This window comes from Notolepis coatsorum, assembly GCF_963971535.1.
Source record: "Notolepis coatsorum genome assembly, chromosome: 4".
NCBI lineage: Eukaryota > Metazoa > Chordata > Actinopteri > Aulopiformes > Paralepididae > Notolepis > Notolepis coatsorum.
Window position 1 is genome coordinate 11,461,846 of NC_140168.1, and position 16,449 is coordinate 11,478,294.

At 44.2% G+C, this 16,449-nt stretch overlaps 1 protein-coding gene across 1 annotated transcript; it reads left to right on the forward strand.

Moving 5' to 3' along the window:
- Nucleotides 1-265: 265 nt before the first annotated feature.
- On the forward strand, nucleotides 266-14,656 carry LOC311227502 (alpha/beta hydrolase domain-containing protein 17A-like). Its single transcript, XM_084313183.1, has 6 exons — nucleotides 266-444; nucleotides 1,420-1,496; nucleotides 2,802-3,328; nucleotides 5,791-5,985; nucleotides 11,807-11,986; nucleotides 14,240-14,656. Exons 3-6 carry the CDS (start codon nucleotides 2,808-2,810, stop codon nucleotides 14,463-14,465), a joined length of 1,122 nt encoding a protein of 373 aa, XP_084169309.1. The 5' UTR covers nucleotides 266-444; nucleotides 1,420-1,496; nucleotides 2,802-2,807; the 3' UTR covers nucleotides 14,466-14,656.
- Nucleotides 14,657-16,449: the final 1,793 nt, after the last annotated feature.

Consider the following 16,449-nt stretch of genomic DNA (forward strand, 5'->3'; position numbering starts at 1 on the left):
TGTCTGTGTATGTCATATATGTTATGATGAATTGAAAATGGGGGACCCTGATGTAAACAAGACGAAAGTCTTTCTCTGGTCTGCATCCCCTTAACAATTGTGTGTATTGAGCTGTACTGTATTGTACGGTGTACCCATTCTGCAATCTGTTAATACAATTTTAAATCAATCAATCCATTTCACCAGCTGACGTGAGGAGGCCACGCCTTTTCTCTGCGTCACTTCCGGATATTCTCAGACAGTGGAGGAAAAAAAACTGGTTGTCATCAATGTTAGCGAGCTAGCGCTATAGCTAGCCACCAGATGACCGACAATAACATCATCAGTACACCATTGTGTTAAATTATCCATGTCAAGGCACGACGAGAAGGATCTCCGAAGTAATTATTCGCCGCTGTTGTGTACCTATCTTGTCCGCATAATAATAATAACCATTGTGAATTGGTAAGTAGCCGAAGCTAGCTAGCCTGCTGCTAACGTCAACTGATTGATGTTCCTGACACTTAGCATGTTAGCTTAACGGTTAGCTAGCGATGCTAGGAGGAGCACCTTTCTATCGTGTGTCTATTTTAAACATCAAATGTTAACACATTTAGTTAGAACAACGTTGTTGTTACATTCATTTGCTAGCGTTAGTTAATATACCCCCCCCGTTTTATAATGTATATTTATAATGGCAGCCACGATAGCTAACGTTAAATGTTAATTAATCTACGTCAAATGTATATACTCTCTTTTCTGGACTCTTGTATCACAAACTACTGTATTTGCAAATCTGGTATGTCATAAATGTATAGATGTAGCAGTATTGTCTATCTGTATGTCATATATGATGAATAGAAAATGGGGGACCCTGATGTAAACAAGACGAAAGTCTTTCTCTGGTCTGCATCCCCTTAACAATTGTGTGTATTGAGCTGTACTGTATTGTACCCATTCTGCAATCTGTTAAATAAAGTTTTCAATCATCAATCAAAACAGTAACATTAGCTAGTTGGTGGTGAGTCAGATTCACTGATGATGGGATACTAAACTGACCCCCTCCTCCACAGAGCTGGTCAAGCAAAACATTGGCTGTCTGTGTGGTGAGATGATGTGTTGCTCGCTCCTCGCATCCTTTGTACTCTGGAGCTAACGTTATAGCTGCTAACTATTCATTAAATCCGGACAGTAGTAACACAACTGAACATCTGTTCCACATTAGGATTTATTGCGCCTATCTATCTCTCCCCAGTGCACTTGTTCCAACATCAACAATCTAATGCTAGTTCGCTGTTTTCTTTGTTGCCCATTGCTTTAGGTTTGCATCTAAGGCCTTAGCATACAGTTTAGGGGACAGGAAGACTGTGTTGTGTTGGTGTGTCAGGCCATTGTATGTAGGGTATATGTCATTTTCATGGTATGTCTCTTCTAACCCAGCCAGCTGAGTGACTAGACGAGTGGACGGCACCTCTGTGTGCCACCCAGTTCAACAGCCCAGGACAACCAGATCCCAGGTACAGATGACTGATTGATTGATTGATTGAACATTTTATTAAGATTGCAGAATGGGTACAATACAGTACGGCTCAATACACACAATTGTTAAGGGGATGCAGACCAGAGAAAGACTTTTGTCTTGTTTACATCAGGGTCCCCCATTTTCAAGTCATCATAACATATATGACATACATGGCATACGGATAGACAGTACTGTTACATCTAGACATTTATGACATATCAGATCTACAAATATACAGTACTGATTATGAGTACAAAAAGAGTTTACAAAGAGTATAATTATACCTTTGAGGGGGAATGAACTATAGCTTATAGTTTTACTATCTGCATTGTACCTTACTGTTTACTAATTTTTACTCACTGTATGTAGACTGTACCTAGGTTGTACTTTAGATTATATATTGTACTGTACAAATTGTACTGTATTGTACTATTTGTTATGAATTGAAAATGGGGGACCCTGATGTAAACGAGACTAACGTCTTTCTCTGGTCTGCATCCCCTTAACAATTGTGTGTATTGAGCCGTACTGTATTGTACCCATTCTGCAATCTGTTAATACAATTTTCAATCAATCAATCAATGTATATACATATACATATACGTTAAAATGCACGTCCAGCAGCTACCGGACGAGGTAGGCCGGGTGGTCGTTGATGACCAGCGGAGGGGGAGGCTCCGGAGCCGGGGGAGACAGGGGACTGGAGACCACTGGCTTCAGCTGGGAAACATGAAACGAGGGGTGAATGCGCATGATGGAGGGAAGCTGGAGTCTGACGACTGAGGGGTTAATGATGGATAGTATTTGATAGGGACCAACAAAACGGGGGGTGAGTTTACGGGAAACAGACTTGAGTGGCAGGTCCCGGGACGAGAGCCAAACCATCTGACCTGGTTGATAGTCGGGAGCCGGGGTCCGGTGGCGGTCGGCGAAGCGGCGGTTCTGGTCAGCGGATCGGAGCAGCGCGGCCCTGGTGTCCTCCCATTATTATTATTTTTTACTTACTTTCTTACTTACTTTTTTACTGTATGAAGCACACTCTCAGGGGCTCATACAGAACCAAGCATTTTACCGTAAAGTACGTGTATTTTATTGTGATAATTAATAAACAAACTTGAAACTTTTAGTTGAGTAAAGTAAACCAAAGTATTCTAAATACCAGTACCAAGCACTAGGAAGTAGGAAGCCTTGCGCGCTCTCACGCTTTCCGCTCTTAATTTCCCTCCCCCATTTCTCTCTCTCTCTCTCTCTCTCTCTCTCTCTCTCTCTCTCTCTCTCTCTCGTCCGTTGTCATTTCTAGTCGAAGATGAACGGTCTGTCCATCCGAGAGCTATGCTGCCTGTTCTGCTGTCCTCCCTGCCCCAGCCGCATCGCAGCCAAGCTGGCCTTTCTCCCTCCGGAGCCCACCTACGCACTCCTGCCCGACCCGGATCCGGGGACTGGGACCACCGGTACTGGGACCACGGGGACCACAGGGACAGGGACCACCGCAGCTGCCACCACCGCCACCGGGACCAGCAGCTCGGGGGCTGCGCAGCCGTCCCTGGGAGCCCCGGGTCTGCGTTCTCGGCTGGGTGGCGGTAGTAGTAGTAGCGGTGTCGGCGCCGCAGGCGGTGGGGACCATGGAGGCGCCGGGGCGGCGGGAGGGGGAGGCGTAGGCGCCGCGGCGGGAGGTGCAACCGAGGGGAGGTGGAAGCTGCACCTGACGGAGAGGGCGGAGTTCCAGTACTCTCAGAGGGAGCTGGACGTGACAGACGTGTTCCTCACCAGGTCCAGCCGGGGGAACAAAGTGGGCTGCATGTACATCCGCTGTGCCCCCAACGCCAGGTGAGACGACCGATACCGATATTTTCCGATATCACATTTTTATGCCGATATCGGCCGATAATATCGGACATCCCTAGTTATAGCTATAGGCTTTCAATTATGGTTTATTATAGAATAGAATAGAAATACTTTTATTATCCCGAGGGAAATTTGACACTGCAAATCGCTCACGTTAAACATTTGGACGGAACAAGTCACAAATAAGAATAACAAAACAAATTGCCTAAGAATAGAATAAAATATACAGTTGAAATATACAGAAGTCTACAGTAAGTGTAATATTTGCACAGTGTTGTTTCAAAAATAAGAGTCCAGGAAGATGGTAACTGTCACTCTGTACTCAGTGAGGCACCAGTGATGTGTTGTATAGTCTGATGGGCCGTCGGAATGAAGGACATGTGTTTGTAAACACACTGTAATTACAGACCTGTATTTTGAGTTATGATGGGGTTAACCTGTCCGGCAGCGTGGCTACGTGAGTAGAGCTCCGAACTCATGATCGGAAGATCACCGGTTCGAGCCCCGGTCAAGGCTGCTGTCGGAAAGTGGTGGTGGTGGTGGTGGTGGTGGTGTTGTCGTCCAGCTGGACTTGTCAGTAACAATGCCCCTGTTACAGTGATGGGGTCACAGTACAGCTGCGAGTGCCGTCCTTCGGATTGAGACTGAATCTCGTCGTTAAAGAACCCAGGACGCCTATCGTAAAGAGTACGGGGTTCCCCGACGTTCCTGGCCAAATTCCCAATCGGGTCTCTGACATCAAGGCCACCTAATCATCCCTTCCTCTTAATTGACTGATATCAATCCCTGTCTCCTAAGCCGTTCAGCCATTGTGTGTAGTGTGCTGTGTGCCGGGTGCCAGTGTATGGTAGTCATTGTGTAGTGTGATGTGTGCCGGGTGCCAGTGTGTAGCCATTGAGCCTGCATAGCCCAAGGTTGGGTGCTACCAGTGGTGGTGAAAGAGGCCATTTCCACCCTACATTGTAAAGCGCTTTGTGTGTCTAGAAAAGTGCTATATAAATGCAACATTATTATTATTAACCTCTTAAGCCCGAGCCATATTTTCAGAAACTTCGCCTAAAAGTACACGCCTAAGTAAATGGAAGATTGCTCCACGTCTACAAGGGCCATTTGCATGTTCTTGGTATCTATGGATCTCAGGGAATGTATTTCCCAGTGTCAGAAATATTGTGTAACTAACATTACTAACATTGACCAGACCTGTAAAATTGCCACTGCGCTCATTCAGCACCTTCTTGAGATCAAGTCTACAAGAAATCTAAGCAAATGAATAAAGGGCAGATTATTTACAGGGGTTTTTGTAGATACAGTACTGAATTTTGCCATCCGGACACATTTGAAATATGAATATAGAATGTCAGGCCTATAAATTACCTTATTATGGCCAACTCATACATCTATGGATCGGGCCAAATCTCCTCTTTCCAATGTCGGAGGTAAATCTGGATTTAGTGCCACCAGGCGCCCGATACAGGGCATCAAAGACTGCCAATGAAATCTACCGTAAGTACAGTCACTTTTTTATAACGTCCATTGCTCCGCCATTTTTCATCAGATTGAGACGCGTTCTTTTTCTCGACGTTCACAGAAAGATAAAGAAAGAAACTACATTGTATTTTATGGCAACAATAACGTTCAGGTTTGTTTGATCCGTGAGATATAATCATGAAAATAACGTTCAAAAATATTTTATCGCCCAGCCCTAATGTGGCCTAAAAGAAAAAATAATTTGTTTCCGGTTGCCGACCGACCCTGCCGATTTAGGTGCGACCCAATTTATTTTATGAGTTAAAAAATATATATATTTTAAATTTTATTTTATTTATACTTTTTTTTTTACAATAAAGTTTCATAGAAATCTTAGTCAAACCTTTAGTATTATGGATATTAAACATGCTGGCAGAGTACATGCATCCATGTTGTTGTGAACATTTTAATTAAATAAAGAAATTCCCTATCCATAGTCGCCGTGGGAAAGAATAAAATAAAAACTAAAATAAATTCCCTACCTACTAGGGATGTCCGATATTATCGGCCTACCGATATTTTTTTTTTACACTTCTATAACCTTTGTTTACCCAGGCAAGCAAGTAAGAACAAATTCTAATTTTATTTATTGTCAAAAGTATGCATAATGTTGTGTTAATTCCACAACAAGAGATATGTAATGTTAATTAGCTGAAATTATTCCGTTTTTTGGGGGGGGAAACCCTGCATATATCGGTATCGGTTGATATCGGTATCGGAAATTAAGAGTTCGACAATATCGGTATATCGGTATCGGTAAAAAAGCCAATATCGAGCATACCTACTACCTACCCATGGCCTTAACTGACAACCAACAGGAAACAAACTATTTTCTTTTATGCCTATATAGAAATATACCCACATTTTAGAAGCCATAAAAATGCTAAATATAATTGTCCTCGTCCCTCTTCTCCCAGGTTCACAGTGTTGTTTTCTCATGGGAACGCCGTGGACCTGGGCCAGATGAGCAGCTTCTACATCGGCCTCGGCACGCGCATCAACTGCAACATCTTCTCCTACGACTACTCCGGCTACGGCGTCAGCACCGGGAAGCCGTCCGAGAAGAACCTCTACGCCGACATCGATGCTGCCTGGCACGCCCTGCGCTCACGGTAAACCCGGCTGAACAACAACAACAACAACAACAACAACAACACACATGCAGTGTATTACTTTCTCCGTCTCTCTTTCTGCCCTGTGTGATGGAATGGTATGAAGATGTCATACAATTTCAAAAATGGTTATGAACTAAATGATCACGGTATAGAAAGTACACCATTTAAATAATTTCACCACACGTTTTCATATTGAAAGCCAATGGGAACCGTAGTATTCATAGTCGCAGGTCATCTTGGTCACAAACAACGGGTGATTGTAATCAAACGGTAGGTGATTATCATTAATTTGTCCCGTTTCGACCCGAAGTACCCAATACTTTTAGTCCCAGGAACTACTTTTCAAGGAACTAAAAGGTTAAAGACTTAAAGCCCATTGTTACCGTGTTTCCACCACAGTCTAAAGACCTGTGAAGATTAGGCAAGGGAGTCCGCTGACTTTTGTGGTCTACACTAGAACATAAAGGACATTTGATTTCTGATCAGATCTTCGTGATCATGGTTACCGTACTTTTCGCACTATAAGCCGCACCTGACTATAAGCCGCAGCAGCTAAATTGAATGATGTGTACATATATAAGCCGCACTGGACTATAAGCCGCAGGTGTTTTAATGTTTAATTACCATATGTAATTAGCATTGGGACACAATACTGTCGGACAAATAACAAGCATTAACTCATTTACAAGTTGTATTAAGTTTAGCAAATAAGGGAACAGATAAATAACATTTCAATGTAGGCAAAAAAGCAATATTTAGATGTTTACATTTTCGAGTTTGGTCACGTCGAGTCACATATAAGCCGCACCGTTATATAAGCCGCAGGGTCGAAAAATGGGGAAAAAAGCCGCGGCTTATAGTCCGAAAAGTACGGTAAATAAACAAGATCAATGTTCCCTGCAGTGCAGACTCTTTTGCCCTATATTGGTCCCGGCATTGAACAGGAACATGCAACAGACCTCACAATGCTCTGGCAACTCGCATGACATGAGAAATGACCACAGCTAGACCCACCTCCCATCACAACCACAGCTAGACCCACCTCCATCACAACCACAGCTAGACCCACCTCCCATCACAACCACAGCTAGACCCACCTCCCATCACAACCACAGCTAGACCCACCTCCCATCACAACCACAGCTAGACCCACCTCCATCACAACCACAGCTAGACCCACCTCCCATCACAACCACAGCTAGACCCACCTCCCATCACAACCACAGCTAGACCCACCTCCATCACAACCACAGCTAGACCCACCTCCCATCACAACCACAGCTATTTCCCTGTAGTTGTAGTATTTCCAAATGGGACTTTGTAAATGGTTTGTAATGCACATCACTTTCTGCGTTCCACACTCGCTGTTGTTATTGTCATTTTGGTTGTTTACTTTATTGGCTCTTTTCCTCTCAAGGAATAGGCTTTCATTTGATTTTAATGAGATATTCCTGTATTCATCCCCTTGGGGAAATTCGGGCAGCATGGAGGAGGGGCGAGGTACAGGTATGGGCAGGGTAATGGTAGAAAGACATAAATATAGGGAATACAATTGGATCTGAATATGAGAATGGTAAACAAAGGTGCAGATGAGGGTCTGTCTGTCTGCCCTATCGGTTATAATATATATATATATAATATATATATATTAGGAGCACACAAAAGCACAGTGAAAATTGTTCAAGTAACAGAGTAACATTATTAACAAACTATTTATTACATGCATATTTGTACTGTGCGTCCGTATACTAAGGGACACACATCCTGTGCAATAGCACATGCCACCAAAATCACACATTGGCCCATGCCTACTAGACACAAAGGATTATGGGTTGTCCAGCTGCTCTTCTTGTATGTGGTTGCCGTGTTGTCGTCTCGATCCCAACATTACAGCAGCGTGACAACGAGGTGTGAAGTAGGGTTGCCGCGGCGGTGTTACCAGTGTTACCGTGCTCCAACACGCACCCATAACATTACCTGCCCACCGCCCCCCCCCCCCCACCCTTGTTTTACCCTCAAATGCACTCAACCAGCTGGCTCTCTAATTCTCTGCACACACCCCCTCTGTAGCTAGCCTGCCTTGCCCACCGCCCCCACCATCGTTTTACCCTCAAATGCACTCCCCCAGCTGGCTCTCTCTCATTCCCAGTACACACCCTCTCTGTAGCTACGATCTGTGTCGTTGGCAACGTCGCCGTTTTTACACGGCAAGCTTCGGCAGAAGGGACACTGTCGTTTGTAGATTTAGCAAAGAGCAGGTATCGGTCCACTACTACAGTGATCCGCGCTTCAAACTGGCGTTGGCTAACTAGTGCAGCCTCCCGGCCGCTGTAACGTTAAAGGAACACGCCAGCAATTTGGGAAAATTAGCTTAACGTCTTCTCCAGAGAGAGAGACGAGAAGATGGATACCAGTTTCCTCTCTGTGCGTTCAGTAGAAGGCTATCTGGCTGCATGTTAGCCTAGCTTAGCACAATGAATGGAAGCGGACATGGCCGGTTAGCCTTCGGGAGAGGTGTTGGTTGGACAATGCCTAGGCTAACCGGCCGTGTCCACTTCCATTCATTGTGCTAAGCTAGGCTAACGTGCAGCCGGATAGCTTTCTACTGAACGCACACGGAGAGGAAACTGGTATCCATCTTCTCGTCTCTCTCTGGAGAAGACGGTAAGCTAATGTCCCAAAATGTTGGCGTGTTCCTTTAACGAGTTGGGATAATGTAAGATAAGATATTCCTTTATTGATCCCCTTGGGGAAATTCAGGCATCATAGCAGCAGGGGCGAGGAGAGGTACAGGTACATGTGATCGTTGAAGACATGATACAGGTCATAAAATAAAACGTGTGGCTGAAAAGCCACGCAGAAAACGATGATGCTAACTACCAAAGGGAACCATTTTGAGTATCTTCCATGACCATGTCTACACTGCCAAGTTTGTACAACAGTGACTCACACTTGTTTTGTGTTTTTTTTGCTAAGCATGTTAAAGCCTGGCATCTTTTGTTAGCTCCGTTTATCCACTTAAGAGTTTTTAAATGTGCAGTTAAAACGCCCCTCGTTAAATGTCCGGTGTAACTGGTAACACCGGTGACGTTGTCATGGGTTTATTTACCGGCGGGGGGGGGGGGGGGGACCGTCTTCACCACGGCGTCACTTCACTTCCCTGTCGCGAAAGGGGGTTTTCTAGTCACCCGTGTGTTTAGTCTCCCACGGCGAAACGTCACGCATCTCTTTATCAGATCTAGCTTCAAACCATTCAAACCAACCGGCACCATTTCCTCCTTCACCCTGTCCCAGGTCTACCGCGCCCTCTTGGGTTTTAACGAGAGGGCGGCGATTTGAACCGACAAACGGAAATTCCGTATACATACCGCAGGGTTCGCACAAGGTCCTTGGAAGTGCTTAAAGTGCTTGATTGAAAAAGTCAAGGCCTGGAATTACTTAAACAGCCCATTTTTTAACAAGGTGCTTAAAAAGTCCTTGATATTAAAATCAACCATTCGCATTGAATGTTTTGTTCATCCATGATAAAAAAAAAATCTGAATCAAGAAATTGTTTCTTTTGTTCTGTTTTAATAAAATCTGACGAGTCGCTGTCTCGCGCGCTCCAACTGCTTTTCCTCATTTCTTGCCGTGTGATGCTCTAGCTGGCGAGCAGGCCAAGAAGATGCTTTAAAAAAAAAAACAGCATCTTAAAAGTGAATTGTATCCTTCGAGTGACATCCTTGAAAATGAAAAATAGTGCTTGGGAAAAGTACTTAACCATTTCACTGCCACACTACCAAATGGTTAACCCCTTTCACTGTGACAACACATCATGTTAACCCTTTCATTGCCACACGACAAAGGGTTAACCCTTTCACTACCACACTACAGAAACCCTTTACTATCGCACTACAGATAGTTAACAGTCGGCCTGTAGTGTGATAGTAAAGGGTTAAAAGTCCTTGAATTTCATTTGGCAATGTCTGTGGGAACCAACCAACCTGCACTACTTCCTCCTTCACCGGGTCCCAGGTCTGCCGCGCCCTCTTGGTTTTTTCCGAGAGGGCGGCCATTTGAACCGACAAATGGAAATACCTGACATACTGGTCTGGTAGTCTAGTCTGGTGCCAGGCTGTGCCCTGCTGCCCCTCTGCTTGCCAACGCAGGAGCACAGCTGCTGTTTAGTCGTGGTCTGTTGCAGACGGAGGTGCTGGAGAAAGGGAGGGGAGAGAGTACTATGCAGTGTGTGACAGTGTTATCATAAGTGTGATTAAGCAGCAGGTTAAACAGCTTGACATCCTGGTAATCTAAAAGCTGTGAACAGACTCTTTTGAGTTTTAGAATTAGGCCCAAAAAAAAACACTGTCTGCCTCTCGTGGTCTGCCATTCATTTTCTAAGATACATCATGAGGGTATATGTATTCCTACACTGGCCGGCTCCCGGTAAAACAACGAATACATTTCAAAATCCTCATGTTCACATACAAAGCCATAAACAGTCTCGCCCCAGCCTACATAAAAGAACAAAATAAGAGTATCAATATGAACCGAATGCCTATCGCACCAGGGCTACTGAAGTAAATCCATTCATCGCACAGACCGATGTTGCTGTAGCACGTGCCGACATATATCTCGCACTGTACAGCCCTGTAGTATGCTTCCTTGTGGAACACCACAGCTCACTGTGAGGGGGGGGGGGGGGGGGGGGGTAGGGTACCGTTTACCTCCACCATCTGTTCTCTCCCCTCCAGGTAGGATTGCATCCAGCTCACTGATAGACTATCAAAACCAATTGCTTTTAGCTTGTCAATCAGAATGATGTGATTGACGCGTGTCGAATGCTTTTTGTAGGTCCAGCATGACCATGCCGCAGTATTTGCCCGCGTTCCACATTGATGTAGCATAATTGCGAAATGTGTTTTGTCCCTTGTTTGAGCCGAATCTGGGTTGCACATGATTTGTGGAACTCCCTCTGGTGTCGTGGTATTCACTGACCTTTGGGAAGTATTTTGACATGTACATAGCGCACACATCCACACGCACACACTCACTTTAAACAAACACACTGTAGCACCCACTCCACACACTTTATAGCACACACCCACTTTAAACAAACACACTGTAGCACCCACTCCCCACACTTTATATTTATTGATGAAGGATTGCACTACAACTCGTACACCTTACTGTAAATTGTACCTAAAATTGTACCCCATCCCATTTCTGCTTTGCACTAGATAGTACTGTACATTAGTACACTGCATAGTATTGTATATTATATGGTAACTCAGAACATTGTACATATGTCTAATATACCGAACACTGTGACCTCATTTTTCTTCTTCTAAATTACATGCTATATTATGTTATTTGATACTATCTTGTCTAGCACAGTCTCTGGAGCGTAACGGTAAGAAGCATTTTGTATGAAAGTATTCTGTACTTCTGTATGACAACTATTAAAGAACTTGAACTTGAACTTGAACTACATGGGTACCTTAGTCGTATAGTGTATCTTGTAGACCAGGCCCATTGCAAGTTGCTCTACTCTTGTCGTCTACCCTAAGCCATCCTAGGTTGTCAAAGTGGGCAGGGGTGAGGTGGGTTCTGGGAGTCAGGTCAAGTAGTAGTCTGACCAGTTTGTTTTGAGATGTTTGTAATCTTGTTTTAAGCGCCTTTGAGGTGCTTTGGTACCATGAGGTGCACGCATAGTCGTAGTACCCCTGAATGAGTGCTCCTGCCAGAGTCTTCAGGGTATTCTTGTTTACCAGAGAGGAGATCCGGTACAAGAATCTTGTTCGTTGGTTGACTTTTTTTGATTGTGTGTATGTTCCAGGTACGGCATCAGCCCCGAGAACATCATCCTGTACGGGCAGAGTATCGGTACGGTGCCCACGGTGGACCTGGCGTCCCGGTTTGAGTGTGCCGCCGTGGTGCTGCACTCCCCCCTCACCTCCGGCATGCGGGTGGCCTTCCCCGACACCAAGAAGACCTACTGCTTCGACGCCTTCCCCAAGTCAGTCCCCACGCACACACACACACACACACACACACACACACACACACACACACACACACAGGCAGCCTTTTAACTGTCATTTGACTGTTCTGCTTCATGTATAGGGAGGTGTAGCGGTTACTTCCTGGTCTATAGGGAGGTGTAGCGGTTACTTCCTGGTCTATAGGGAGGTGTAGCGGTCACGTCATTGCTGTTTCCGGCCGGTCCACCATCTTGAAAACGCAACGCATTTCCCCATTGCCCATTTCTAAATCGTCTCGTTTAAAACAAATAAAGCATGAACATTGGCATGGTGTACCTTTCTGTGCGTATTTATCCACAATCTATAGCTCAACATGAAAATATTCACAATTAATCGTAAAAGAAAATTGCAAATTTTATTTCAACCAAAAATTCTTAAACCATAATGTTAGTGATGGAAGGGAACTCATTTTGTGCAAACATGGAAAGCGTTTCAATGTTCATGAGGCAGAATTGTTAAAATAGCCAATAATCCATTTTCCCAATGATAAATCCCTATACGGGTGGACCTTGCGGGCGGTCCAAAGTGACGTCAGACTACACCTCCCTATTATAGGGTTCACACAAGGTCCTTGAAGTGCTTAAAGTGCTTTTTTCTTTTACAAACAAAAATTCGAGGCCTGGAATTCCTTGAAAACGGCAAATGTTTTTACAAGGTGCTTAAAAAGTCCTTGAAATTCAAATCAACTATTCGCATTGAAAGTTTTGTTCATCCATGATAAAATAGTTCTCAATCGAGAAATATACATTTTTCTAAAGTGTAACTAATTGTCGGAAATTGTTTTTTTAAGCCATAAATATTTGATCGGATTTTCTTTTCAATAAAAATAGCATTTAAAAGTGAATTGCATCCTTTTTTAAATGCCCCTTTTTAAAATGGAAAATAGTGCTTGGAAAAGTACTTGAAAGTCCTTGCATTTCATTTTGCAATGTCTGGGAACCCTGGTATTTCATACTGTGTCATTTTATTTGTTTGTGTTTTTAATTATTTCCCTTACACTGTTTTGTTGTCTATCGTCTGTCTCTATTTTATTAAATTTTTAAAATGTTTGTCCCCGTTACCCTTCAAGAGGCCCTTTTGTCTTCATTGTGAATAAGAATTAGTTTATAATTGACCTGCCTGGTTAAATAAAAAGTTAAACATGCATTGGCCTGTCTCAAGCCTCGCCCTCTTTTCTCCATCCTCCAATCGCAACTCTCTGTGGGCCGTGAGTGCCAGCGCTCTGTTCAATGGGGATAAATGCAGTTTTTTGCAGTGCTATATTAAATATTATAGCTATGGATCTAATAAGTGAGTTTCTTCCGGTCAACATGCAAAAAACTGATAATTTTTTCATCCATACAATTCCGTTTTATACCGTGGTGAATATGAGTATAGTTTTAGAGTGACCCTGTGTAATCCCAGGAAACTCCAGCAAACAGCGCTTTACTGCATTTCATTATAAATTGTGCCATTTCTCGCCTGATTATTGAATCGATCTGAAATCAACGCTAGATTATCGGTATTATGTTTCATCATGCATGCACGAAAGGGTGGGGGGGGGGGGTCGTTTCAAATGGAGTGCAATAGCGGCCGCAAGGCGTTAGGCGGCGGTACCAGACAGACCCTCAGACAGAGTGCCACATATTGCCACAGCACAGCAGGATGAATTATGAATGGAAATAGCGAATAAAAGGAAAAACGGCACGACACTGGGCCACAGAAACGTAGATCTATGTTTTTGGCAATCAATTAAGGTGCGGTCTCACATTTTTTTAAGAAGCCTATTTAATATGTCACAAACTGGGAGAGTCCTTTCAGTAAACCCCAAAACCATCTGCACCAGTGTTTCTGAAATAGTAAGTGACGAATCGGATTCGTAATCAAATGTGGACTCTCCCTTTTTAAAAATGGATCGGGACCCGCCAATAAAAAAAAGCAACCTCTGATCAACTGATGTGACTTGATGATTAGTTATCGACGGATCTCTCTCTCCCTCTCCCTCTCCCTCTCCCTCTCCCTCTCTCTCTCTCTCTCTCTCTCTCTCTCTCTCTCTCTCTCTCTCTCTCTCTCTCTCTCTCTCTCTCTCTCTCTCTCTCTCTCTTTTTTTTTCCTTTTCTCTCTCTCTCTCTCTCTCTGCCTCGACTGTAGAGAAAGCCCACGGGCGATTCCAAAATTAGCAAAGGTGCTAATTGTTATTTTCCACTGCGCCCCCCCCCCCCCCCCCCCTTCTCCCCTTCCCCCGACAGCATAGAGAAGGTGTCAAAGATCCCGTCCCCGGTGCTGATCATCCACGGCACGGAGGACGAGGTGATCGACTTCTCCCACGGCCTGGCCCTGTTCGAGCGCTGCCCCAAGGCCGTGGAGCCGCTGTGGGTGGAGGGCGCCGGGCACAACGACATCGAGCTCTACAGCCAGTACCTGGAGAGGCTACGGCGCTTCATCAACCAGGACCTGGCCGTGCCACACGCCTGAGGGGCCGCTGTCCGTGTGTGAGAGAGCGGGAGAGAGAGAGAGAGAGAGGGAGTGTGTGTGTGAGTGAGAGGTAGGGTGGCTGTGTGTTTGAATCCGTCTGTTACTGAATGTACGTGTCGGAGTGCGTTGAGCGTAAATCCACATCTCCATGGACCCTTGACACCCGAGCAAAGGGTGTACGTACGTGTGTGTGTGTGTGTGTGTGTGTGTGAGAGAATCGTGACCTTTTTGGGGCGGGGGGGGGGAAGAATGAAGGACCTTCTGATAAAAAAAAAATACATTTATCAGACCTCGGGACAACTGCATGTGTGGAGGAGACCTATGGAGACTTATCAAATTTAGAGAAATGTTGGTTTTCACGTGCGTAATGTGCATGGGGGGGTGTGTGTGCGTATGTGTGTGTGCGTATGAAGAATACCTCCGCAATTGACCCACCTTTCTCTCCAGAGGACGGCAACGCTGGTTGACTGTAAAAGCCCTCTCTTCTCCCCATCGAACCCATGATAACGGACACCCCTCTGACTGCCAGGGCGTTTCACAATGTTCTTGTCCAGCTCAACACTAACCTGCTCCGTCTTTTCTGTGGTTTTTCACCCCCCCTGCTCTCCTGCTCTCCTCCCCCTATTATTATTATTATTATTATTATTATTATTATTATTATTATTATTATTATTATTATTATTATTATTATTATTATTATTATTGTGGTAACTCACTGAGAAGCTCACAGAATGGCCCAGTTCCACTTAAATTTCCTTGGACCTGCACTGTGTGCCACTAGCCTAGTCCTGGTCCGAGTTAAAGGATTAATAGGTGGCCGCTGATTATTTTTTAACAATTTAGATTTCTACAGTAATCGATAGTACTCAAAACTTTTTTTTTTAAAGTCTAAAACAACGACAACCAGTCAAACGACCCACGACCAAAAGCATGACTCAAGTAAAATGATCGGAACGACTGAGTGACACGCCGCGTGTTAGACTAGTCTTTATTTGTCATGCAGTTTAACACACACGCGAGATGGGCGACCCACAGGAACACACACATGCACTGATGTGTGCTTGTTGTGCGTATAACAGTTGCGCGTGTAACACAAAGGCCTGCTGCTAACACATAGCTGCCTGCTAGCTACCTAGCGGGGGCGTGGCTTTGGAGGCGTCCTGATGCGTTCTGATCGGGAAGGGTGTTGTCAAATTTCGGTTTAAGGATTTGAAAATATCTCTGCCTAAAATCAACGTCCGCCTATTGCTCCTTTAAAGAGATGCAGGGGAGTGATCGCTCCGTCTAGCGCTCATGTTTTAGTTTGGGCTGTACCCCCTCCCCCCTTATCCACTCTAGTCTAGGTCCTTGTGAACAACAAAGGGCTGGTGGAAATGTCAGTGGATTTTAATTGAAACCAGGCCTTGAGAGTAATTTTGACGAGTCATTTATTTGAAAAAAATGTTGAGCTGTTTTCTGTGAGTCTCTGTGGAAACGGTTCATGAATGGATAAAGATCGGTGGGAAACGTGTGACTGGTTGAGGGTAGTGATGCACGATATATCGGCCGCCGATATAATATTGGCCGATATGGCAGTTTTTTTACACATCGGCATCGGTCCGATATCAAGATAGGACCGATATTAAAAAGATTTTTTTTTTTTAAACGTTTTTTTTTTTTTTTTTTTTATATATACATGTTTTGGCCTTAAATAGTTTCAAAATATCTGTCATTTCTGAAAATAAGTTACAAAAGTTTTTAAAAAATAATCATTTTGGAAAATAGCTCTTTATTTGATTATCATAAAAAGTGTTTTCTATACAGAGATATCGACATCGGTAAATATCGGTATCGGCCAGAACAGCAATATTAATATCGGTATCGGCCACAATTTTCACCGGTGCATCACTAGTTGAGGGTGATGTCTCCGCATTTCACTCTAAGCAGAAAGCTACAGCCCCATGATCTATGTTTACCAATGAGTGAAGGAAAAAGGGGGCTTGGC

Excerpts from the sequence above, each read along its gene's own strand:
- LOC311227502 (XM_084313183.1), top strand. The coding sequence starts at position 2,808 with ATGAACGGTCTGTCCATCCGAGAGCTATGCTGCCTGTTCTGCTGTCCT. Across the intron at positions 5,986-11,806 it reads TGGCACGCCCTGCGCTCACG|GTACGGCATCAGCCCCGAGA; the intron begins GTAAACCCGGCT and ends TGTATGTTCCAG. Across the intron at positions 11,987-14,239 it reads TGCTTCGACGCCTTCCCCAA|CATAGAGAAGGTGTCAAAGA; the intron begins GTCAGTCCCCAC and ends TTCCCCCGACAG.